This window comes from Myotis myotis, unplaced genomic scaffold, assembly GCF_014108235.1.
Source record: "Myotis myotis isolate mMyoMyo1 unplaced genomic scaffold, mMyoMyo1.p scaffold_m19_p_6, whole genome shotgun sequence".
NCBI classification, from domain to species: Eukaryota; Metazoa; Chordata; class Mammalia; order Chiroptera; family Vespertilionidae; genus Myotis; species Myotis myotis.
In genome coordinates, this window is record NW_023416368.1 from 98551853 (window position 1) to 98578239 (window position 26387).

Sequence of the window (26387 nt, forward strand, 5' to 3'; positions counted from 1 at the left end):
TGAGCTTCTCACCCCCACGGTCACCCCCAAGCAGCCCTGCTGCCCCTCCAGGCCCCTGGGTGGCTCGCGAGGGTTTCCCTCAGCTCAGCTGCCAGCAATGAGGCCGCTTTGGAGACAGTCATGCCTCCCTCGCTCTGCCCGACGTGACGTGCGTGGCCTGCGCGGAGAAGCCACTGTCCCTCCGGACAACGCGGGGCACTGTGGAGCTGAGAAGGAAAGCAGCTCCGACGTCCAGGAAACAGTGTCTGCCTGGACCTGAAGCACCGCCCGCAGGGACTCCCTGTAAGAAACGCCCCCTCGGTTCTCCGGCAGGAAGCGTGTGCCCTAGATTTGCCAGAAATTCAAATACGACATCAAGAAGTGGACTTTTAGGGGCCTGAATTTTACATTTCTTCCCAAGTAATTTAATTGAAAGTAACTGCTTTTGTGAGACCGCACAGGTCGGAAGAAAATGCTGCGCTGGGATCTGAGTTCTGGTTCAGAAAAGCCGGTGTGGTGCCCATGGTGAGAGCGGCCCCTTCCCCGCGGGAGGAGCCGAACCAAACCCCGAGGCAGGCGCGAGTCTGGGGCCTCCGCAGGCCAGACGGCGCCGGCGCCCGGACCCCGTGCTCTCGCCAAGCCGGTGGCCAACCTGTCCATGAACGGGGCTGCTTGAAGCTGTTTTTTATAAGAAATATTTGTGTAGTGCAGTGACTATAACTAGGAAACGAACAAAAGCCCTTGGCTAAAGGGAAAAAGAAAAACCTGCCAAGACCTTAAAACTCTGCACTGGTCCAACCTGGAGCGATGAAACCCCAAACCTGCCGAGACGGGGAGCCTCAGGCTGCTCCGCCGGGTTCTGTGCGGGCTTTGCTCCTGGCCTAACTGTGTCCGAGGCATCTTAGCGACAAATCGCAAGCAGAGAGGCTGTGAAAGAGAAGCCGGGGCGTGGGGAAGGGCGAGGGTCCCCTCACACTCCTGTCCGGCGGGTCCGTGAGAAGGGCGGCATGGGGACGCGTGCGGTTTGCTGCTGGTCTAACTCTTGGCGTGCGGAGACTGAAGGTCCGTCCTCATAAACAGACAGGCGGGCTCTGACACTCCGCGGTGTCACCAGGAGAAACAGCTGGACTAGGGTGCGTCCTTGAGCAACAAGGATGTCTAGATTTGTTTCGTAAATTTGCTCATCGTGATTCTGTGTTGGGATTACTCTTAAAATGCATGTTTCTTGTGAGGTTAACTTGATGTCATCCCAGGTGAGTCAGGGCACGAGTCCCAGATCTGCGCTGCGCGGGCCACCAGCATTATTCTGTAAGCTCCCGCGCCTTCCTCATCCGACCCGAGGCTGGCGGAGAGCACTGGGCTGGACCGGTGAAGCCTGAAGCGAGGTGCTCGTCCGGTGTCTGCCAGCGAGGGGGTGATCCAATCTTCTAGAAAAAAGCACGCAGAACCCTTCCGATTTTGACACCCACTGGCTGTCACGCTGGGATGATTGCCAGGCTGGCCTCCTGGGTGCCACCTCCCCACGCGCCTCAGTGGCTGCCAAGCAAATAAGTCACAGGCCTTGGGGACAGAGCCTTCAGTGTTCGGTGGTCACAGAAGCGTGTGACACCTTCTGTCATGCTCTGTGACCGTGTGGACGATGCCTGTCCGGCACAGCCTGCCAGCAGCCTGTGGCGACGCTCTGGGTGGTCAGTCTCAGAGGAGGGACAAAAGGCGAGACTTTCTCTCAGGAACCTTCAGAAAGAGGCCTTTTAACAGGAAGTAGATTAAGAGACAGGAAAATACAGAGTGGGCCATGCAGCAGCAACTCGTGCCCACGTCGGTAAGAAGCGCGCCTGTGGGCGTTAGGACGCATCCTAAGTGAGGAGCACAAAGGTATTTAAAAATGCCAGCATCGCCCGGCACAGACAGCATGTGGCTCTTCAGACACATGTTCACGATGTACCATGAACCCTGGGCTGCCTCCTCTGCAAACAGCCAGGCTTGTCGGGGCCATGGTCAGTGGCCAGCTTTGGGCGGGGTTTGGCTGCCACCAGGTCACCTGGGAACCAAGGCTGTTCTCAAAGCCTCACCAGGGGGGAACCTCGCAATTTACCCCTGAGCCCCCACCTGAGCTTGGAAAGCGCTGCCATTCTTCCAAAACAGACGCTGACAGAAGAATACAAAACAAGGAAGGTGATCGTAAATCAAATCACCGAAGAGGTGACCCCCAACGGCCCCTTTGTAAAAAATCAGGTTTTGTTCTCATCATACATGTCCAAGGAAGGCTCGAGTGTGGAGAATTCACTTTCATACACCAGGCTCCGAGGGGACAGAGAGCTGCGCTGAAAGAAGTGACCACCTGGAGAGGGGACAAGAAGGACAGATCACTAGGTCATCAGGCCTCTACTCCCCACATTTCCCACGTGGCTTGGAGGAAAGAAGGTGAATTATCTTCAAAGCATCACATTGTCTCAAATATGTGTCTATATTTTGGGTTCTTGTCATGAGAAAAGTGCAAAGAACTCAGGCGCCCCTCAATTTAAGCCGCTTTAAGCAGGCCAGTTCCAACGTTTGGGTCCTCAGAAGATGACCCACTGGAGCTCTTCAGAGCAAAAGCTGCCTGGTGCGCTCACACAGCCTCCACTCGCAAACCTGAAGACTCTGACCGAGGGCCTGCGATCACATGGGAAATCCCGTGTCTCCTGTCTGAGCCCGGGGTCGGGGCACACAGAGCCGCTCCACCACCAGGCAGACTGAGGTAGTGACTCTGAGGCTCTGGTAGTGCCCTACAAGTTCTTATTTATATTAAAGTTATACCTGAACATGGTTCAGACAGTTCCTCCCACATGTGCTAAGACCAGTAATCTGCGACCCCCTTCCTCAGAGACAGCCACCGGGAGCCGACTCGTGGCATACTTCCCCCCACGTCCGTAAACAGCATGTTTCCAGCCTTAGACTTTACCTGCTGAACCCCCACTGTGGAGGACTCCCCCATCTAGCCCTTTACACAGCCACACATCTCTCTGTTGCCTCCACATAATTATATTTTAAAGAAAATTCAATGTTTACATTATTTGACTATTTGTCCTATTCAGAACTAAGCCATGCTTGCATTTCCTTTTCTGAATAACTGTGTTTCGTGTTACAGTTTTATTGGGGTATAATTGACATATAACAAAATGCACATATTTAAAGTGTGTAATTTGCCCTAACCAGTTTGGCTCAGTGGATAGAGCGTCGACCTGTGGACTGAAAGGTCCCAGGTTCGATTCCGGTCAAGGGCATGTACCTGGGTTGCGGGCACATCCCCAGTGGGAGGTGTGCAGGAGGCAGCTGATCGATGTTTCTCTCTCACTGATGTTTCTAACTCTCTATCCCTCTCCCTTCCTCTCTGTAAAAAATAAATAAAATATATTTTAAAGTGTGTAATTTGATGAGTCTTGACCTATGTACATGTCCCTGAAACGATCGCTGAAATCAAGACAGCAAGCAAAACATCACCCCCAAAACTTCCTGGTGACTCATAATTCTTCCTTTCTTTCCACCCTAGTCGTACCCCCAGGTAAATGTAGGTAAGTTTTGTATCTTTCTAGAATTTTACGTAAGTGGAGTCGTATAGTAATTTATTGGCTGTTACAAATAAAGCTGCTATGAACATGTGTGTGCGTCTGACTGCCACTGCTCTCGGTGGGTTTCTAGGAGTGAAAGGCTGAATAGACGTAAGTCGACGTTTCTAAAGCGGGTGAACTACTGAGCATCCTGCCAGCTGTGTGAGTTCTACCTCCCAACACGCACACAGTCAGTGTTTTACGTGTTAGCCATGGAAGGAGTGCAGTAGCATCTCACTGTGGCGTAATTGGCATTTCCCTGATTTCTGGCATTTTTCATGTGCTTATGTACCGATTGTATATATTTTGTGAAGAATTTTGTTCAAATCTTTTGCCCATTTAAAAAATTGGGTTGTCTTCCTTATTATTGAGTTGTAAGAGTTTTTTTAAAAATATTTTGGACACAGTTCCTCTGTCAGATATACATGTTTTGCAAGTATTTTCTCCCAGTTTGTGGCTTGCCTTTTTATTTTCTTAACAATGCCCTTTGAAGAGCAAAAGTTTGAAATTTTAATAAAATCTGATTTATTGATTTTTCCTTCTATAGGCGATGCTTTTGTAGCAGGATAAAGAAATCTTTGGAAAACCCAAGGCCATTAAGATTTTCATCCTATGTGTTCATCTAGAACTTTTACAGTTTTAGCTCTTACATTTAGGTAAACCACTTCAAATACATTTTTGTATATGGTGAGAAATAAAGGTTGAAGTTCATCTTTCTGCCGATGGATATGTTCAACAGTTTCAGCATCGTTTGTTTAAAGAACTAGCCTTTTCCCATTGAATTGCCTTGAGACCCTAGTTGAAAATCTATTGCTCTTATAGGTATGGGTTTTTCTGGGCACTATTTTGTTCCAGCAATGCGTTTGCCTATCTCTACTACAGCTTTAATTGTTAAAGTTATCCATCTTGTCATTGGTCTCCTAAATGTACTTAAAGTTATTTTAAAGTCCATGTCGGATATTTCCAATATGTGTATTTCTTGTGGATCTATTTCTGTTCTTTGTTTTTCCTCTTTTTGGTCATCTGGTTTTCTGGTACGCCTGTGTTTTTGTTGTTGTTGTTAACCCTGACCTGAGGATATTTTTCCATTGATTTTTAGAGAGAGTAGAAGGGAGGGGGAGAGACACACAGAGAGAAATATCAACGTGAGAGAGACATCGATTGGCTGCCTCCTGCACTGGGGATCGAGCCCACAACCTGCACCGGAAATCAAGCCCACATCCAGGGCATGTGTGCCCCAACCAGGAATCGAACCGTGACCTCCTGATTCATAGGTCGATGCTCAACCACTGAGCTACACTGGCTGGGCTATGCCTGGTATTTTTTATTTTATTGTATTATTCTTTCTTTAAAAAATATTTTTATTGATTTCAGAGAGGAACGGAGAGAGATAGACATATCAAAGATGAGAGAGAATCATTGATTGGCAGCCTCCTGCGTGCCCTCAACTGGTGATCCAACCTACAACCTGGGCATGTGCCCTTGACCAGAATCAAACCTGGGACTTTTCAGTCTGCAGGCCTACGCCCTATCCACTGAGCCAAACCAGCTAGGGCTGTATTATTCTTTCTTTATTAAAGTATACTTGACATACAATATGATATTATTTTTAGGTGTACAATACAGTGATTCTACCCTTATATACCTTACAATATGATCATGGTAAGCCTATTATCATCTGTCACCATACAAAGTTATATTATATTTACTTGTTTTATTTATTTTTGTTATTTTTCCATTGATTTTAGATAGAGTAGAAGAGCGGGAGGAAGAGAGACATTGATTGGTTGCCTCTGGCACAGGTGCCAGGAATCCAACCTGTAACCCAGGTATGTGCTCTTGACTGGGAATTGAACCCAAGACACTTCAGTGTGCTGGCTGAGGCTCTAACCATTGAGTACAACAGCCAGGGCCAAAGTTATGACATTATTGATTACATTCCCTCTGCTGTACATTATATCCTGTGACATTACTTTATAACTGGAAGTTTGTACCTCTTAATCCCCTTCCCTTTTTTCACCCCTTCCCCTCTTTAACCCCTTCCCCACTCCCTCCTTTGGCAACCATCAGTTTGTTCTTCATATATATAAGTCTGTTTGTCCATTTGTTTTCTTAGATTCAACATATAAGTGAGATCATATGGTATTTGCCTCTGAGTTATTTCATTTAGCATAATACAAGGTAGGTCCATCCATGCTATCACAAATGGCAATATTTCATTCTTTTTTTATTGCTGAATAATATTCCATTGTATCCTATATAATCCTATATAATAAAAGCCTAATATGCAAATCAACCGAAAGGCAGAACGACTGGTCACTATGATGCGCACTGACCACCAGGGGGCAGACACTCAACACAGGAGCTGTCCCCAGCCCACAGGCCTCAGGCCAGCCAAGGCGGGTGCCAGTGGGGTCCCCCGATCGCTCCACCGGTTGCCCCACAGAGGAAGCGACTGGTGGCAGCAGCAGGTGGTAGGGCTGGCAAGCAGGCAGCACTAGGCTGGCCAAGGCAGGTGCCAGCGGGGGTCCCCCGATCACACTGCTGGTCGCCCCACAGATTGGCCCTGATTGCCATCCAGGCCTAGGGACCCTACCTGTGCACGAATTTTGTGCACTGGGCCTCTAGTCTCTCTATATAAAACCCTAATATGCAAACAGAACGAATGGTGGAACAACGGAACAACTGGTCGCTATGATGTGCTCTGACCACCAGGGGGCATGTACGGAACATGGCAGGCATTGGCAGCAAGCAGCAGAGCGTGAACATGGTGGGTATTGGCTGTGGTGGGATGGTGGAGCAGGTGAGTGGAGGCACCAGAACAAGGTGGGGCACCGGTCGCTGTCACTGGGGAAAGCCTCTGGTGGTTACTGAAAACTCTTTTCTCCCATGTGCCACGGTCCCGCCCAGTGCTCACACCTGCTGCCGGCGCTGGAGCCACCGCTTGCACCCACTGCTGGCACCTGGCGCTGGCCCCGATTACCCTGAGGGCTTCCAGCAGACAGGGGACTGGGGACTGCAGTGGGAGGGGCCAGGCAGGGGCGTGGAGGATGGGCTGAGACCCACTCCTATGCCCACTGCAGCCTCGCAGCCCACAGTTCCTTTCAAGGTGCACGAATTCATGCACTGGGCCCTAGACTATAATAATATGCCTGTTATTTTTGATGGATTGCTATACATTGCATGTGAAAAATGTGGAGATAAATGGAGGCTGCTGATGGTGGTGTCTTCCACAGGTTTCTTATTGCCTTAAGAAGGAATATATCCCTTTTAGGATATGGAATGCCACTTGAATCCAATTAGAAGTTAAGCAGAGGCAGAGTTGGGCTGGTCAGATTCTGGTTCACCCTCAGTTGCGGGTGCAGACGTTGGGGAGTCCAGTGGAAAGCCTTGGTGTTTATCAGAGCTGGTTCTCCTCGGTGGGCCCTGAGCACCCCAGTTCGTCTCACAGGCACACTAAGCCTGCTGGGCTCTCCTCGCCTCTGTGGCTTTCACCCACATGTAGCCACTTCACAGTGTTTGTTCATGACAGCAAATGCCTGAAATGCCCAGTGTTGAACTTTCCTTTTCTGGGCTCTTAGTACCTAAGGTCCTCACTGCATCTATAGCTCTTCAATGGCTTAAAATCAAATATTCAAAAAAAGGCTTTTCCCTATTTGCTGTTTTTGCTGGTATGCTGGTTCCACTACAACAAGCTAGAATGACATTTCTAGAAGCAGAAACCTAATCAACTTATTATCAATGGCTTCGGGTTCCCTTAGTGCAGTGGTTCTCAACCTTCCTAATGCCGCGACCTTTAATACCGTTCCTCATGTTGTGGTGACCCCCAACCATAAAATTATTCTTGTTGCTACTTCATAACTGTAATTTTGCTGCTGTTATGAATCGTAATGTAAATATCTGATATGCAGGATGTATTTTCATTGTCACCAATTGAACATAATTAAAGCATAGTGATTCATCACAAAAACAATATGTAATTATATATGTGTTTTCCGATGGTCTTAGGCGACCCCTGTGAAAGGGTCGTTCGACCCCCAAAGGGGTCGCGACCCACAGGTTGGCGACCCACAGGTTGAGAACCGCTGCCTTAGTGTCTTAAAAGTCCCTTCTAGATTTTAGAATCCTGAAACTGACAAATGCAATTAAAAAAATAAGAAATTTTGCAGTTTAATGATTATTCAGTCTGCAGGCTGACACTCTCTCTACTGAGCCAAACCGGCTAGGGGACAACTCAATATACTTTATTTCTGTCTCTTCACACTGTGCCCATAAACACTACATAAAGCTGAGGTGACGGATGTATATCATCCCAATTAGGGGTAACTAATTTGTGTCCAACTAGTTTTAACTTGGAACTATCTCAGCATGAATAAAAAGGGCTTTTACACTAAGAGACAATCAAGAACCCAGAAATTAACACTAGAAAGACTGAAACTTAGTATATACCTGTATTGCCCAGAAGCAGTCAAAATGACTGCACTGTGAAAGAATAATATCGGAGCACTCTTCACTTATGTTCCTTAGCTTTTCCAATAACTCACTTCTATTCGACATTTCTTTCATGAATTTAGGGCGCAAAAGAAATAAAATAAACAACTTATTAGAACAAGTATCACTGCATAAAGATTCGAATAACAAGTACTAGTTTAGCTTATTGAGCAACTGCAACTTATCAAGTATCGACAATTTATCATGTACTTGTATGTTATGTGACGGTAATCGAAAAATAATGAAAACTGTTATTTCAATACAGAGCCGAACTGGTCATATAAGAAATTTACTCAATTCAATAATAAGAGCCATTTGATTATTTAAAATCCCCCCCCCCCAAGCAGTCAAAATGACTGCTTTTGGGCAATATAGGTATAACACATATATATATACCGGAAATGAAGGAGGGGGAGGTAACTACAATTATTAATAAACGCATTTATATGTTGTACAAAAAGTCACAAAATTCTAAGACATTGTGTCCTTATATACATAATTGTTTTTCTAATTGAAATTAAAAAGCAGTCAAAATGACTTCCTTGGGCAATCTAGTGTTAACCACCCTTGCTATTTATGTACATCATCAGTTTTGGTAGTTATATGGCCTCATAGAAATTATGAAGATTCTCAAATAACTGAAATGTCCATCAATTTAGAATTGATTCAATATAAAATGCATTTATTAATATTAAAGAGGAGAGTGCAGATGGATCTATATGCACTGATGTAGAATAATCTCCAAATATTGGGGAAGAAGAATATTATGATCCACATATTCTTTTTTTGAATAATCTATTGTTTCCTATATTCTTGGTCTCAAATTTTATTAAGTACTCGTTTTCTGATTCATTTCTAGCAAAGAGAAATGGAAGCTTGTCTATACCTTGAGGGAACTGTTGATGTAGATGCAAAATGGGAAAAGAACTGTGTAGAGTTGAGCTATTTAGGAGAAGCCTGTCAGGTTAAGATGAAGACAGGAAATGTTTACAAAAGCATAGGTCCCTCCTACTTACAAATGTAACCGTTAGAGAGTCTGTGACAGTATTACGGAAACCCTTTTCTGAGATTTCTGATCTTCAAAGATGTAGTATTCTTCTGGGATGCTACATTTAATTCTTAAGGCACCCTATGTTGTCCTGGCTGGGTGGCTCAGTTGGTTGGAGCATCGTTCTGTACACCAAAAGGTTGCAGATTCCATCCCAAGTCAGGGCATGCACGGGAGGCAGCCGATGATGTTTCTCTCTCATGTCAACGTTTCTATTGCCTCCTTACTCTCCCTCTCCACCCCTGTATAGGGGGAAGGACACACAATAAGAATAGGATCACAGTTGTTTAATGATTATTCACCTTACTAACTATAGACAAGAGGCTTTCTTACAGACTCTGGGGCTGTAAAAAAAATAAGAGATGGGAGATTTGAAGATGGCAGCAGAGGTAAATGCCTGCACTTGCCACCTCCCACAACCACATCAAAATTACAATTAAAATACAGAACAGCCATCATCCAGAATCTATAGAAAGCTGGCTGAATGGAAGTCCTACAACTAGAGAAGTAAAGAAGATAGCACACTGAGACTCATAGGAGGTGCGAAGGCATGGGACAGGTTGGTCTGGCACCCACATGTGCCTTTTTTAAATCGGGAGGGTGATTGTCTCTGCAGAGGCTGCCTTGAGGAGCAAGGGGTCCTAGCCCCACACAAGATGCCCAGCCCAGGGTTCCAGAGCTGGGAAGAGGAGTCCCTATGGGCAGTAAGAACTATGGGCTGTAAAAACCAGTACGGATTGGGGCTCAGTGACACAGAGGCTGCTGGAGACCCAGCTGTTCCTCTTTAAAGGCCTGCACCATGAACTGACCTTACAAGGTCCCACTGCCTCTGAGCTCCAGCACCAGGGTGAGGCTCTGGGGGACAGACACATATGAGGAGAAAGTGGATTGGCTGGCATTGTGGTGGCTTTCTCCCAGATGGAGGTGCCCACAGGGATCATTGTTCCTATGGTGGGACCTCCCGGGTTGCAGAGCTAATTGGCAGCCATTTCTGTTTGCTCTGCCCTTGTGATTCCCTAAGACCCTATCTCATCCAATTTACAACCACACCCAAGCTGTGTGCAGTGTCTTTTGCATATGAATGGCCTGTCCTTGCTCAGGCTAAAATCTGTCAAACAAGCTGCAGGTGGGTCAGGAAGCCCTAAAGCTATCAATAAAAGGCCCACGACCCAGCACCAGCACCAGCCTGCCTTGCTTCACAGCTGGGCCTCATCTGGGCACTTCCAAACCTGATACAAAGAGGAGGAATCTAAAGATCTCTCTGTGAAGCCCGCCCGCCGCCCGCCGGGAGCGGGACTCGTCCGGGTGTCCCCACGAGTCAGCGTCTGAGCCAGAGCGGGAGTCAGAGCGGGAGCCGAGCCGGGCGCGGTGGGCGCCGCCCGCTATGGACCACAAGTCGCTGCTGCAGGACCGGCCGCCCACCTACAATCTGGAGGCCGGCCAGGGCGACTTTGCGTGCGGCCCGCACGGCTACGGCGCCATCCCCGCCGCGCCCCCGCCACCGCCCTACCCCTACCTCGTCACAGGGATACCTACCCACCACCCCAGGGTCTACAACATCCACAGTCGAAATGTCACCCGGTACCCTGCCAATTCCATCGTTGTCGTTGGCGGCTGCCCAGTCTGCAGAGTCGGGGTTCTGGAGGACTCCTTCACCTTCCTGGGCATCTTATTGGCCATCGTCTTTTTCCCCTTTGGGTTCATCTGCTGTTTTGCCTTGAGGAAGCGAAGATGTCCCAACTGTGGAGCAAACTTTACCTAACGGGAACAGCACACCTGGCTTTCCTTCATCCAGCTGTCTTTTTCTAATGTATATGTCGTGTACAGTAGCTTTATTTGATTAAGCTTCAGGACTGTTTTGTAAGGGAGGTGGGATAGATTTGGCATGTGCGAGCTGGGTTCAGGGCATAGGTCACGGAGTGTGGACACGCGGCAACACTGCTCCCAAGGTTAACGACAATTCAGAAAAGCACTTTTATTTTTTGCAGTCTTCAATTTGAGAAGGTGAGAAATTGTTTTAAATAAATAAGATTAAATTATTAAAAAAAAAAAAAAAAAAAGATCTCTCTGTAGCTCCTGCTGAGTGGCCCCAGACAGTGGCTGACTTTGCACCTTCCTAGAGACCCAAGAGCCAGTGCACCAAGTGGTCAGTGTGAGACCACACCAGGTTACAACTCTACACATTCATAAGCGACACACTCAAGGGGCAGACTCAGTGAGCACCAAAGCCCCACTGAAGCAAGTCCTGCTCCATAGGGGTGCCTCCTGCACAGCAGCTCCCCACTGTAGTTGCAGCTGGTCCTCACAGCCAATTGGCCTGGAGGTCAATTCCTCTTGGTGATGGTGGCATGAGGACATGACTGATGTCCCCTGAGGAAGCTGCAGTCCCTGTACTTGTCAGCCTTTCACTGTGCTTTGAGAGTTTTTAGAAAGTAACTGGGACGTTTTACTTTTTGCCTTTATAAACTGCCCTAAATCCCTAGGATGTAACCCCCTATTACAGTTTGTTAAGTACGTGACCAAAAGCGAGGTGCTGGAAATGCATTTTTCTGGGTTTGAAGAGAAAGAAATCACTTGTGTCTTTGAATTCTGCAGGACTCTTCTCTGTCCATGAGCCTGGGCCATTCCTATCGTAGTCATGTGCGGTGTGTGTTGGTCACGAGGAAAGAGCCTCCGGGAGGGAGGGAGGTGTTGGGTCGGCTGTGGCCAGGACCCCTTTGCCTCTGCCCAGAGCAGGCGGAGGCACCGTGGGGGGCGGGGGTGGGGCACGGGGGGCGGGGTGGGGGGGCGGCAGCCTGCCTGAGGCTCTGACCCAGGCGGAGGAAACCCTTGTGCCTTCGTGGTTAGGTAAGACCAACTGACACTTTCTTCAAAGGGAACTTGTATAAAAAACTTTAAAGGAAGCCGGAGTGAAGGAACTGTGTAACTTTTACAGACCTGCTGGACTTCTGGGCTCCAAAGCCTCCTCAGAGACTGCGGGCCATTGTTGCCGGCACAGCTCCCCTCCTGGGCATCTTCTTACTCTGGGTTACCTTTATCCTTTTCCTCAGGCTGAAGTCGGTTCTGATGTTATCTGGACCTGTTCTTTAGGCCCATCAGTAGGAAAGCGCTCTCCAGCAAGGTCTCCAGCTTCCCTCTCGGGGCAGTTCTGCTGCTCTCCTGTCCGAGGGAGTCTTCCCAGAGGTCGCTTTACCTATGGGTGTCGAGAATCTTCCTCTTGTCACTGACCCAAATGTGCCAACCCTATTTCTTGCCCGTGGGCTTGTCTGTTAGGTAGCTCTGAGCTATAATGTTCTAAACGTTTTCTTTTGTGACCCCATTCTTTTAATTCCAGAAGCCAACCCACATCTACTTCACTCCTTCCAAAATTCCTGGGCCTCCCCGTGGAAAGCCATGCTCTGTGAATGTTACAGAAACTCCTGGAAGTTTTTGTGATCTTCAGTTACATAATCGTTTCCTAGATATGACACCTAAAACACAAACCAGAGAAAGAACAGACACTCTGGATTCCCATCAAAATTAAAACTTGGGAGGCGGGCCCAAGATGGTGGTGTAGGAGGATGCTGCGCTCGACCCTCCCAAGAACACACAGAATGTACACCTCTACTAGAGCAATTCCTCCTGAGAGGCAAGAGAGGGCCAGTTGAACAGCTTCGGCACAACAAGTGAGACGGACCACATACGGCAGGCTGGGTGCCTCAAGAGTGCAGGGCTGCTGCAAGGAGTCTCCAGCCAACCCTCCCAGAGCTGACTCCAGCAGGAGTGTGCGTGCACGGGGCCCCTCGGCTGGAGACTCATCCAGTGCACCAGCAGGATGCAGCTGCAGGCACCCACTGGGTTGCACACTCAGGGGGTGCTCCCCTGACCAGAGAGAAGGTGAACTAGAGTAACACTGTGGTACCTCGCACAGGGCTGTCCTGTGGAGAAAGCGCAGAACAAGTAGGGCCGTGCGATGGCAACAGACAGTTAAAAAAATGGGGCGCACCACATGCGCACTGGGCAGCCCGCCTGGATCAGAAGAGCAAGGAAGCACACACCGCTGCCCGACCCGGGACTCACTCATCCTGGCCACGTAGCACACCAGGTGCCCACATGCACCGCCCTGACAAGGAACAGCCTACCCAAACCATTGGCACACAGTCTACATAGAGACCACATTTGCAAGATTGGGAGAGAGAGCTATTTCATCTAACTCAGGAACAAACACAGAAAGTCAAACGAAAAATGGGAGACAGATGAACATTCACCAAATGAAGAAACAAAAAATACCTGGAGAAAAACACTAGTGAAACAGAGATAAGCAATTTGCCGGATAAAGAACTCCACAAAGAGGTAGAAAATATAACAAAGAGCCAATCAGAGATGAAAAAGACCGTAACTGAAATGAAGAACACATTAGAAGGAATTAGAAAAGGGGCAGAAAGTATAGTTGAAGAAATAATGGCTGAAAACTTTCCTAATTTGGGGCAGGAAACAGACATCCAGGTTCAGGAAGCACAGAGAGTTCCAAACAAGATGAACCCAAAGAGGCTCATGCCAAGACATACTGTAATTAAAATGGCAAAAGTTAAAGATAAAAAAAACAATTTTGAAGGCAGCAAGAAAGAAACAAGTCACATACAAGGGAAACCCCGTAAGGCTATCAGCTGATTTCTGAGCAGCAACTGTACAGGCCGCAAGGGAGTGACAGGAAATATTTAAAGTGCTGAAAGAAAGGAACCTACAACCTAGAATACTCTACCTGGCAAGGTTATCACTCAGAACTGAAGAAGAGAGAAAGAGTTTCCCAGATAAGCAAAAACTAAAGGACTTTATCACAATTAAACTGGTTTTCCAAGAAATGTTAAAGAGTCTTCTTTATGCTGAAAAGAAAAGGCCATAACCAGAAATAAGAAGATATAAGAAAAAAAATCACAATGGTAAAGGCAAATATATAACAAACGCAGTAAATCAACCACTTAAAAAGCTAATATGAAGGTTAAAAGACAAAAGTAGCAACATTAACTATAACTAAATAGTCAAGGGATACACAAAACAAAAAGATATAGAACATGTATCAGCTTAAAATAGACTGCTATATATATATATATATATATATATATATATCAATAACTATATATATATATATATATATATATATCAATAACTATATATATAGATGAATATCTATGAACCTCATGGTAACCACAAACCAAAAACCTACAAAAAATATAGAGGAACCCAAACAAAACACTAAAGAATATCTGCAAATCAAAAGGAAAGGAATTAAGAAAGGAACAGAGAACAAAAACAGCCAAAAAAATTAACAAAATAAGCACATACCTATAAATTATTACTGATTTTTAAAACAGATTTTTCAGAGAGGAAGGGAGAGATAGAAACATCGATGATGAAAGTTATCAATCGGCTGCCTCCTGCATGCCTCCTACTGGGGATTGAGCTGGCAGCCCAGGCATGTGCCTTGACTAGGAATTGAACAGTGATGTCCTACTTCATAGTTTGACTCTCAACCACTGAGCCACATCAGCCTGGCTCAATTATTACTTTAAATGTAAATGGAATAAATGTTCCAATCAAAAGACATAGAGTGGCTGAATGGATAAAAGAACAAGACCCCTCTACATGCTGCTTCCAAGAGATTCACTTTAGATAAAACACACACACACACACACACACACACACACACACACACACACACACACAGACTGAAAGTGAAGGGATAGAAAAAGAAGAGTCCATGCAAAAAGAAACAAAAAGAAAGCTGGGATAGCAATACGCATAGCAGGCAGAACAGACTTCAAATCAAAGAATGTAAAAAGCCCGGCTGGCATGGCTCCGTGGTTGAGCATCAACTTATGAACCAGGAGGTCACAGTTCGATTCCTGGTCAGGGCACATGCCCAGGTTGTGGGCTCAATCCCCAGTCATGGGATGTGCAGGAGGCAGCAGATCCATGAGTTTCTCTCATCACTGATGTTTCTATCTCTCTCCCTCTCTCCTCCTCTCTGAAATCAATAAAAATATATTTTAAAAAAAGGAGAGACAAAAGGATATTACATAATAATAAAGGAGTTAACCCAAAAAGAGGATATAACAATTATAAATATTTATACACTCAACATAGGTGCAAGTATCAATGGACATAAAAGCAGAAATTAACAGTAATATAATAATTGGAGAATTTGGTACTCCACATATGTCCATGGATAGATCATCCACACAAAAAATCAACAAGGAGATAATGGCTTTAAATGCCACACTTGACTAGACTGACTTAATAGATATTCAAGGAGCATTTCATCCCCAAACTGCAGATTACACAGTTTTCTCAAAGGCACATAGGACATTTTCTAGGATAGACCACATATTAGGTCAGAAAATAAGCCTCGACTTTACTAAGATTAAAGTTATATCAAGCATATTTTCTGACCACAGTGCCACAAATCAACTACAGGAAGAAAGCTGGAAAAAACACACATATGTGAAGATTAAACACCATGATACTAAACAACCAACGGATCAAAAAGGAAATCAGCCCTGGCTGGTTTTGCTCAGTGGTTAGAGTGTTGGCCTGAGGACCAAAGTGACATGGGTTTGATTCTGGTCAAGGACATGTACCTCAGTTGCACGCTCAATCCCCAGCCTAGGTCGGGGCATGTGCCTCGCAATCAATGGATGTGTCTCTCTCACATGGATGTTTCTCTCTTCTTCTCTCCCTGCCCCCTCCCTTCCACTCTCTCTAAAAATCAATGGAAAAAATATCCTTAGATGAAAATTAATAACAACAAACAATCACAAAAAAATCCCCCAAAACTTCCTTGAGACAAATGAAAATGAAAACACAACTTTCCAAAAGTTGTGTTTTATGGGAAGTTCATAGCTTTACAGGCCTACATTTAGAAACAGGAAAAATCCCAAATAAACCAAACAATCCACTTTACACCTGAAGAAACTAGAAAAAGAACAAAATCCAAAGTAGAAGGAAAAAAATAATAAATATCAGAAACTACAAAACAGAGACAAAATAAAACAATAGAAAAGATCAATGAAACTAAGAGCTAGTTCTTTGAAAGGATAAACCTCTAGCAAGATTCTTCAAGAAAAAAGAGAAAGTGCCCAGCTGATGTGGCCCAGTGGTTGAGCATCAACCTATGAACCAGGAAGTCACAGTTTGATTCCCGTCAGAGCACATGTCTGGGTTTCAAGCTCGATCCCCAGTAGGGCACGTGCAGGAGGCAGCCAATCAATGATTCTCTCCCATCATTAATGTTCCTGTCTCTTTTTTCCTCTCCCTTCCTCTCTGAAATCAATAAAAAATATATAAAAAGAAATAATATTAAAAAAGAAAAAGAAAAAAGAGAAAGAGCTCAAATAAATAAAATTAGAAATGAAAGAAGAGGGATTACAATCAACATCACAAAAATACAAAGGATCATTAAAGAACACTGAATAATTATATGCCAAAAAACTGGACAACTGAAGTGGATACATTTCTAACAACAGACAACCTTCGAAGACTAAATCAGAAACAAACAGCAAATCTGAACACACCGAATACTAGCAATGAACTTGAAACAATAATAAGAACTACAAAATACAAAAGCCCAGCACCTGTCAGCTTCACAGGTGAATTCCACCAAAAATTTAGAGAAGAATTAATACCTATCCTTCTCAAACTATTAAAAAAAATTGATAAGATAGGCTTCTATACTCATTCTACAAGAACAGCATTAACCTGATACCAAAACCAGGCCAAAAAAGAGAATTACAGGCCACTATCTCTGATGACCATAGATGTAAAAATTCTCAACAAAATACTAGCAAACCCAATTCAACATACATTAAAAAGCCTATACACCATGATCAAGTGGGATTTATACCAGGAATGCAAGGGCAGTTCAATATCCACAAAACAATTGATGTGATACATCACATCAACAAAACCAAAGATAAAAATCATATGATCATCTTAATAGAAAAAGTATTTAACAAATTTAACATTCATCTCTGATAAAAGTTCTCAAAAAAGTGGGTACAGAAGGAACTTACCTAAAATGATAAGGGCCATACATGACAATCCCACAACTAACATCATACTCAGTGGTGAAAACTGAAAGCTTTTCCTCTAAGATTAGGAACAAGATAAGGATGCCAGCTCTTACTACTATTATGCAGTACAGTATTGGAAGTCCTAGCCACAGCAATCAGACAAGACAAGAAAAAGAAAGCCATCTAAAATGGAAAGGAAGAGTAAAACTATCATTCGCGGATGACAAGATACTATGTATAGAAACCCTAAAGAATCCACCAAAAAATTAGCAGAATAAATGAATTCAGTAAAGTATCAGGATACAAAACTAATACAGAAATATGTCGCCAAAACCGGTTTGGCTCAGTGGATAGAGCATCGGCCTGCGGACTGAAAGGTCCCAGGTTCGATTCCGGTCAAGGGCATGTACCTGGGTTGCGGGCATATCCCCAGTGGGAGATGTGCAGGAGGCAGCTGATCGATGTTTCTCTTTCATCAATGTTTCTAACTCTCTATCTCTCTCCCTTCCTCTCTGTAAAAAATCAATAAAATATATTTAAAAAAAAAAAAAAGAAATATGTCACACTAATAATGAATGATCAGAAGAAGAAATTACAAAAACAATTTCATTTACAATTGCATCTAAAGAATAAAATAATAGGTATAAATTTAATGAAGGAGGTGAAAGACCTGTACCCTGAAAACTGTAAGATGCTAAAGAATGAAAATAAAGAGGACATTAATAAATGGAAAAATATACTGTGCTCATGGACTAGAAGGATTAATATTGTTAAAATGACCACTAAGAAGGCTACAGATTCAATGTAATCCCTATCAAAATACAAATGGCATTTTAAATTAACAGAAGTATAACAAATAATTTTAAATTTATATGGAATCACAAAATACCACAAATAGCTAAGCAATCTTGAGAAAGTAGAACAAAGTTGGAGATATCAGGCTCTCTGATTTCAAACTACTACAAAGCTATAATAATCAAAATAGTATGGTAGTGGCACAAAAACAGAACCCAGAAATAAACCCTTGCATATAAGATCAATTAATTGAAGACAAAGGAGGCAAGAATATACCATGGAGAAATGACAGTCTCTTCAACAAGTGGTGCTGGGAAAACTGGACAGACATGTGCAAAAAAATAAAATAATATTGGAGCACTGTCTAATATCATATACAAAAATAAACTCTAAATGAATTAAAAGACTTAAATGTAAGACCTGAAGCCATAAAACTCCTAGAAGGAAACATAGGTAGTAAACTATCTGACATCAACATTACAATTATCTTTATGGATATGTCCCCTTGAGCAAGGGAAATAAAAACAAAAGTAAATAAATGGGACTTGATCAAATTAAAAAGATTCTGCACAGTGAAGGAAACCATCAACAAAACAAAAGGACAACCTACTGAATGGGAATATATTTGCCAATGATATATCTGCTAAGGGGTCAATATCCAAAATATATAAGGAACTCATACAACTTAACACCCAAAACCAAACAATCTAAGTAAAAAATGGGCAGAGTACCTGAATAGACATTTCTCTAAAGAGGGCATACATATGGCTGATAGATATGCGAAAAGATGCTCAACATCATTAATCATCACCACAATTTGGAAATGCAAATCAAAACCACGATGAGGAATCACCTCACACCTGTCACAATGGCTACCATCAATAAATCAACAAACAACAAGCACTGGTAGGATGTGGAGAACAGAGAACCCTCATGCACGCTTGGTGGGACTGCAAAATGGCGCAGCCACTAGGGGAAACAGTATGAAATACAACAACCATATGACCCAGCAATCCCACTTCCGGACAGTTATCTGAAGAAAACAAAAATACTAATTTGAAAACACATGCACCACTATGTTCACTGCAGAGTTATTTACAATAGCCAAGCAAGGGAAGCAACCAGGTGTTCATTGATAGATGAATGAAGAGGATATGGTATATATACACAATGGAATATTACTCAGCAATTAAAGAATGAAGTTTTGCTATTTGAGACAACATAGATGGACCTAGAAGGTATTGTACTAAATGAAATAAGACAGAGAAAGACAAATACTTCATTTCACTGATATGTGGAATTTTTTTAAAAAGCAGAACAAGCAAAACAAAACAAAAACAGATTCAGAAACAAAGAATAAACTTATGGTTGTCAGAGGGGAGGGGTGAAAAAGGTGAAGGGGAATATAGTCAACAATAGTGGTAAGTTGGCATGGTGACAGATAGTTACTACACTTAGTGTGATGAACACAGTGTAAGGTATATAATTGTCAAATCACTATATCGTACGCCTGAAACTAATATAATACATATAGTTAACTATCTAGGTACTTGTGGCCTGGTGCACATTGAAAGGAAATTAATTAGAAGAAATATTTTAATATTGCTATTTGCCCTTTCTCTATAATAGAAGTGTCAACCAAATTCACGATTGACAATGACAGATGGAAACACACGCATGCGATTGGCACCAGCAACAGCTTTATATGTATCATGCATGCGCTAGTCAACTTAGCTTTTTACAGATATAGAATAAACTTGCCAAAACCGGTTTGGCTCAGTGGCTAGAGCGTCGGCCTGCGGACTGAGGGGTCCCAGGTTCGATTCCGGTCAAGGGCATGTACCTGGGTTGCGGGCATATCCCCAGTGGGAGATGTGCAGGAGGCAGCTGATCGATGTTTCTCTCTCATCGATGTTTCTAACTCTCTATCTCTCTCCCTTCCTCTCTGTAAAAAATCAATAAAATATATATATAAAAAAAAGAATAAACTTGCTTAATTAGACCTGCTTTCTGATGTAGCTAAACTTTTTCTAGCCCAATGAAGCACCCCAACTTCTCTTTCAGGTAAGTGTCAGCACACGGCAGTAAATATCAACATGAAGCAGATTATTATTATAGATCACGCAGGGAGAACAAAGGGTAAAATATTTAAGGGCAGCAGTGTTTGACTATATTATGTGCAGTGAGAAAACCTGAAGTCATTTTCAAGGTCCACCATTTCTTACTTCTTTTCAGTCGGGTCAAGTTTCTAAGCTTTCTAAATCTCCATTTTCCAGCTAATGAAAAGAAAATAGGATTCTACTGAGTCTCCTATCTACTTACTCCAGGACTTCTGTGAGGATCAAATGAGATGAGACATGTGAAAACGCTTCACAGCATTTAGTTAAAGTATAAATGCTTGCGCCTGGCTATAAAGCAAATCGGGTTCCTGGGCTGAAGAAACTGCAAGGAGCTAGTCCAGGGGTGGGCAAACTTTTTGACTCGAGGGCCACAATGGGTTCTTAAACTGGACCGGAGGGCCGGAACAAAAGCATGGATGGAGTGTTTGTGTGAACTAATATAAATTCAAAGTAAACATCATTACATAAAAGGGTACGGTCTTTTTTTTTTTTTTAGTTTTATTCATTTCAAACGGGCCAGATCCGGCCTGCGGGCCGTAGTTTGCCCACGGCTGAGCTAGTTGCTAAGGAGAGGAAGCCGGATGTTGCTACGTGAGGTCATTACCCGGATGGTCGGACACTTAGCATATTAGCCTTTTATATATATAGATATAAAAGCCTAAGCAACCGTCCGACCGGTAGCAATGATGTGCACTGACCACCAGGGGGCAGACACTCAATGCAGTAGCTGTCAAGCTGTGGTGACTTGGCAGCTGTGGTTCTTGGGTGACGCACCTGGAACCAGAGAGGAGGGAGCCTGATTCTGGGGTGCGTCACCTGAGAACCGCTCTCTCACAATCCATACCCCTTGGGGGTGTCGGAGAGCCAGTTTTGGCCCAATCCCTGGAGGCCAGGCTGAGGGACCCCACCTGCCAGAGGGACCCCGCTCACTCCGCAGATGCCCTTTGAGCCCTGGCACCGCCCCAGATGTGGCTGGCTGGGGAGGGACTGTGAGAGGTTGGCTCCAGGGCGTGTCCAGCCTGTCTTGCCCAGTCCTGCCCTGCAGGCCACCTGCTAATTAATTTCCTTTCAATGTGCACGAATCTGTGTACCGGGCCTTTAATTAATATATAAAATATATATAATATATAATGAGTTGACCCTCACCTGAGGATATTTTTTCCATAGAATTTTTAGAGAGTGGGAGAGAGAGGGAGAGGAGGGAAGGAGGAAAAAGAGAGAGAGAGAAACATCAATGTGAGCAAGATATATTGATTGTTTACCTCCTGAATGCACCTTGGCTGGGGATTGAACCTGCAACCCAGGTAACATGCCCTTGACCCGGAATCAAACCTACGACCCTTCTGTGCGTGGGTCGACACTCTAACCACTGAGTACACCAGCCAAGGCACCAACTATATTTTAATTAAAAACAAAAAGACAGGGACGACTGCAGGGGAAGGGAATGCGGTTTTATAAAGGGCAATTGTAACCCAACGGGGGTGGTCCAATGACTGTCAACCTGTGAACCAGGAGGTCACGCTTTGATTCTCAGTCAGGGCACTTGCCCAGGCTGTGGCTCAACCTCCAATGTGGGGTGTGCAGGAGGCAGCTCTCATCATTGATGTTTTTATGTCTCTCTCTCTCTGAAATCAATAAAAAATTTATTAAAATAAAAAAGAAAGGAAAAAAGGACTTAAAGGGAAAATGCTTGCAAATCATACGTCTGATAAGGGTCTAATACCTGGAATATATAATGAACTCTTACAATTCAACAACAAAAAGTCAAATAGTCCAATTAAAAATGTGCAAAGGACTTGAATAGACGTTTTCTAAAGAAGACACTCAAGTGGCCAACAAGCAAATGAAAAGATACTCAAATCATTAGTCATTAGGGAAATGTAAATCAAAACCAAAATGAGGTGCTACTGTACACTCACTAAAAATATGGCTGTAATTCTTTCAAAAAGAAAAGTAGTAAGTGCTGGCGAGGATGTGGAGAAACTGGAACCCTTGTACATTGTGAAATTGTACAGCTGCTTTGGAGAACACTTTGGCAGTTTTCAACAACTTAAATTTATCAGGTTACCCTATGGCCCAGCAATTCCACTCCTAGAAATGTGCCAAGAGAACTGAAAAGATAAGTTCACACAAAACCCATTCACTAATGTTTATACTAGCTTTGTTTACAACAGTCAAAAGTGGGAACCCAACAGCCATCACTGGCTGACTGGATGAATAAAATGTGGTGTATCTATGTAATGGAATATTATTCAACCACAAAAAAGAATAAAGTCCTGTTACTGCTACAACATGGATAAAACTTGAAGACATTAGCCAGACACAACAGGCCACATACTGCCCAACCAGCATGGGTCAGTGGTTGAGCATTGACCTATGAATCAGGAGGTCACAGTTTGATTCCCGGTCAGGGACATGTGCCCCGATTGCCAGCAGGAGGCAGCCAATCAACGATTCTCTCATCATTGAAGTTTCTATCTCTCTCTTCCTTTTCCTTCCTCTCTGAAATAAAAAAAAATACATACATATACACAGATATGTCTGTGTGTGTGTGTGTGTGTGTGAGTGTGTGTGTGTGTGTGTGTGTATACATTAGAGGTCCGGTGCATGAAATTCATGCACAGGTAGGGTCCCTAGGCCTGGCGGGTGATCAGGGCTGATCTGTGTGGTGACTGGTGGGGAGACTGAGGGGGCCCTGCTGGCACCTGCCTTGGTTGGCCTGGCGCCACCCGCTCGCCGGCCCTATCCTCCACTGCCACCTGTCGGGGCCTGTGGGCAGCTCCTGTGTTGAGTGTCTGCCCCCTGATGGTCAGTGTGTGTCACAGCAACCGGTCGTCCTGCCGTTCAGTCGATTTGCATATTAGGCTTTTGTTATATAGGATTAAAAGGCCACATACTGTATGACTGTATTTATAGAAAACGTCCAGGGTAGGTAAATTCATAGAGACAGAGAGTAGATTAGTGAGAGGTTACTGTTAATGGGTACAGGACTTCATTTTTGAGTGATGAAAATGCGACATAGTTAGACAGTTGTGATGCTAGTGCAACCTTGTGAGTATACTAAAAACCCCTGAAATGGCTTACCCTTTAAAAGGGTAAGTTTTATGGTATGTGAATTATAGCTAAAAAAACAAAAGACTAAACAAAGGAAAAAAATCTTCAACCCAGCCTACCAATTTGAGCATGACTGCTGAAGGAACCTGCTACCAACAGGAATATGTTCTCACCCTCAGGTATGCTGAGGTGGAAGGCTGAGAACTCCGTGCTCAAAATGTCACACATATGACCCCAGTCAGTGTGGCTCAGTGGCAGAGCACTGGCCTGTGCACAGAAGGGTCGCCGGTGGGGGCGTGTGCAAGAGGCAGCCACATCAACGTCTCTCTCACATTGATGTTTCTCTCTCTCCCTCCCTCCCACTCTCTCCAAAATTATCAATGGAAAAATATCCTCGGGTGAAACACAGACTGATAATTCTTCAAGCTCATATGATTCAATATAACAAAATATTTCAACGTCTTGCTCATCAATAAAGCAAAAATATACCATTTATATACGTAAAATTGCTTTCATCCAACTTTTTAGAATTTGCTATATTTAAATGGATGCTGTAAAAACTAGGTTTAAAAAAGTCAGACAGACTTATTAATCAGCGAGGCTTTTGGAGATTTTTTTCTTACACTTAACCCTTCATCCCACAAATATTTATTGAGTACTTACTATGTGCAAAGCACTCTACTAGGTAGGCGGGTAGTGGCAAGCGATGCAATGTCATGTCCCTGGAGCTGCCGTTGTGGCTGGAGGGATAGCAACCACAAACAAAGGAACAAGATGCGATCAGAGTGAATGGTGACCTTGAAGAGCCCGAAGGACATTACCACACACAGGCTGGGGTCCTAGTCGGGCACAGTAGGAGCCAACATGAAAATGCCAACAGAATGAGTGGCACTGGTCCTCCCAGGGGGAGTCGCGAGCACGTTCTGTCTCTGAAACAGAAACCTGGGCATGTGACCTCCAAATCAGCCTTCCAAACACACGTGGGCGAATAACACGCAACAGCACAGCCTTTCACTTTATTATTTATTTATTTTAATACAAAGCTTTGGCATTAGCAATTTATGAAAAAATAAAATGTACTAAAAATAAATGCTTGTGTGGCATGATTGGTAAATGATGCACAAAAATAGGTTCTTTTTTCCCTTCAAGGCAATCAGTCAGAAAGCAGTTTGTTTCTTCTTTAAAACCATTCTACCCTATGGAATAAAAGGAAAAAAGGTCAGGAATTAGTGAAAGGGTAGTTGTCAATGTTTTAAAATAACAGAGGAAGGGATCCTAACCGACAGTGGCTGAGGGTTGCCCCCGCTTTTCCCAAGCTACTTCCCAAGCCCCCCTGGGAAGCCAGCAAGCCATCGGCATTTCCCTGAACTCAGCAGCCTCAGATCCACGTCCCCTTAGAATGTGTTAGTATTCCCAGAGAAATGCAGGGGACAGTGTAGGCTAACAGCTTCCTGTTTAAAAGGTGGGGACAACTCCACAATTGAACTGTTCCTGGCTTGAACACATGCTCAAACTGAGTGTCCTGAAATCTGCCGCTGTTGTTCTTAAAACATGCTCCTCTTTTCCTCAAACAAGAACGCCATTATTTATTTTGAAATAATATGTGAAGAGCACGGACTTCCAGGGAGGTATGGCTCTTATGGGAACTCCCCGGATCATGGGTACGTGTGCCTGCATCAGTGCCTGAGGCACCTCAGGTCCTCTGCTGCCTCCTCACTGCCCTGGGCTAGTGCTGCCTGCCTGCAGCCGCACGACGGGACCAGGACCGCCCTCCTTCCTGAACCCTGCGCTGCCCGGTTCACTTCCAGGTTCCCAAGTCCGGTCCCCAGTTCTGCCCGCTTTTCTCTTTGCTGAGTTCCAGGTCCGTAGTTCAAACCATCACCTTTGTTACCACACAATCGCTAACATTTCTTGACTTCATCTCCTCCCTTATCACCCTGACTTCCTCATTCAATTTTGCATTTTACCTCCCTTATCTTCCTGCCTCCAGTCTACCAGCCGGAGCAGCTTCTCAGCCGCCAGGAATTACTTTCTGCTGAAAAGCCTTACACATTACGCACCGTTTACAAGAATAACGTTCAAATTCTAGAGTCCGCCTACCACCGCCACTGCCACCTACAGCAGACACATCAAACACGACTCCCTGAGCTGCTCTGCCTTTCCCTCGCTTTGTGCCCAATGATGCCCAGCCTGCGTCTAAGTCACCCCCTCCAGGAAGCCTGTGCACCCCCACCCGTGCGGTACTGAGCTACCCAGCTCACCTCCGGCGGCAAGTGCTCGGCCCAGGCCAACGCCGCAGGGCACTGAGCGGCACAGCCGGGCCCCAGGCTGCATGCGGGCACACTGGCATCTGAGCAACGAAACACCGTTCACCGCAGCTTCACGTAAGCTCTAGGCCTTATTAATCGCTCTAGTGCCGTGGTCGGCAAACCGACTTCTGCGCACGGGCCACGAAGTGTCAATCGCACTGTACGTGCGCTCCGCACGTGGTGTTCTGTGGAAGAGCCACACTCAAGGGGCCAAAGAGCCGCATGTGGCTCGCAAGCTGCGGTTTGCCGAACCGCAGTTTGCCGACCACTACTCTAGTGCATATGTAAGATACATTGCCTTGGTAGTATTTCCTCAGAAAAGCTGGCTATCAGATATGAGGACTTTTAATGGGTGAATCAAAAATTTTAAACTTACTTATTATAAACTAATGCAGCCATAACATTAAAGGTACTTCTGGAAAAAAATAAAAAGCCCACTGCCAAAGACAGTACAGAAGTCCAATCAAAGGTCCCACTGCTTTTAATTCTTTTTGTCATACTGTTTTTAGAAAACCAAATCTGTCATCTTCCCCCACACTGCCTGAGCCCTTCAACGGCTCGCTCTCCGGAGCAGCAGAGACACGCGGTGCAGGGAAAGGACTGACCCAGGACGCCGTTTCAATGCCAGGCTCCGCTTCCTACGCCATTTCTCGGGGTCACTTAGGCCAGACAGGCCTGAGGTTACTCCTCTGTATGTATCTCAGGCTCAGGGAGGCTAACAGGAAAAGCAAATGCTCAGATGAAGAAGAGGGTTCATTAACCCGCTCGGACAAGTTCAAGTCTTTGCTGGCATTGTTACAAGAAAGGCTCTCTCAGAAAAATAAACAAAGATGGGCGCTAGTGTGAGCAATTCAAAGTTCTTTAGATCAGAGTTTTTCAAACTTATTCATGGATTGTAAATCAATGTACGAGCTGACGACTAGCATTAGCAACCAAGTACTGAACAGATCAGA

The 26387-nt window shown here is 44.6% G+C and overlaps 2 protein-coding genes across 5 annotated transcripts in view; one reads left to right on the forward strand and one right to left on the reverse strand.

Annotated features, from left to right (window-relative positions):
• Positions 1–26387, reverse strand: part of RNF130 (ring finger protein 130) — a 145215-nt gene continuing 118828 nt past the window's right edge. For 2 of the 4 annotated variants that reach the window (XM_036315152.1, XM_036315156.1), the window contains exon 9: positions 24267–24321. In XM_036315152.1, the coding sequence (XP_036171045.1) occupies positions 24306–24321 (16 nt within the window). In that variant the 3' untranslated portion in view covers positions 24267–24305. Of the gene's footprint in view, positions 2321–24133; positions 24322–26387 lie in introns of those variants that run through there. The other 2 variants (XM_036315153.1, XM_036315155.1) reach the window with 2 other exon arrangements.
• On the forward strand, positions 10413–11141 carry LOC118659101 (brain protein I3-like). Its single transcript, XM_036315157.1, has one exon. The coding sequence runs from the start codon at positions 10493–10495 to the stop codon at positions 10868–10870; it is 378 nt and encodes a 125-aa protein (XP_036171050.1). The 5' UTR covers positions 10413–10492; the 3' UTR covers positions 10871–11141.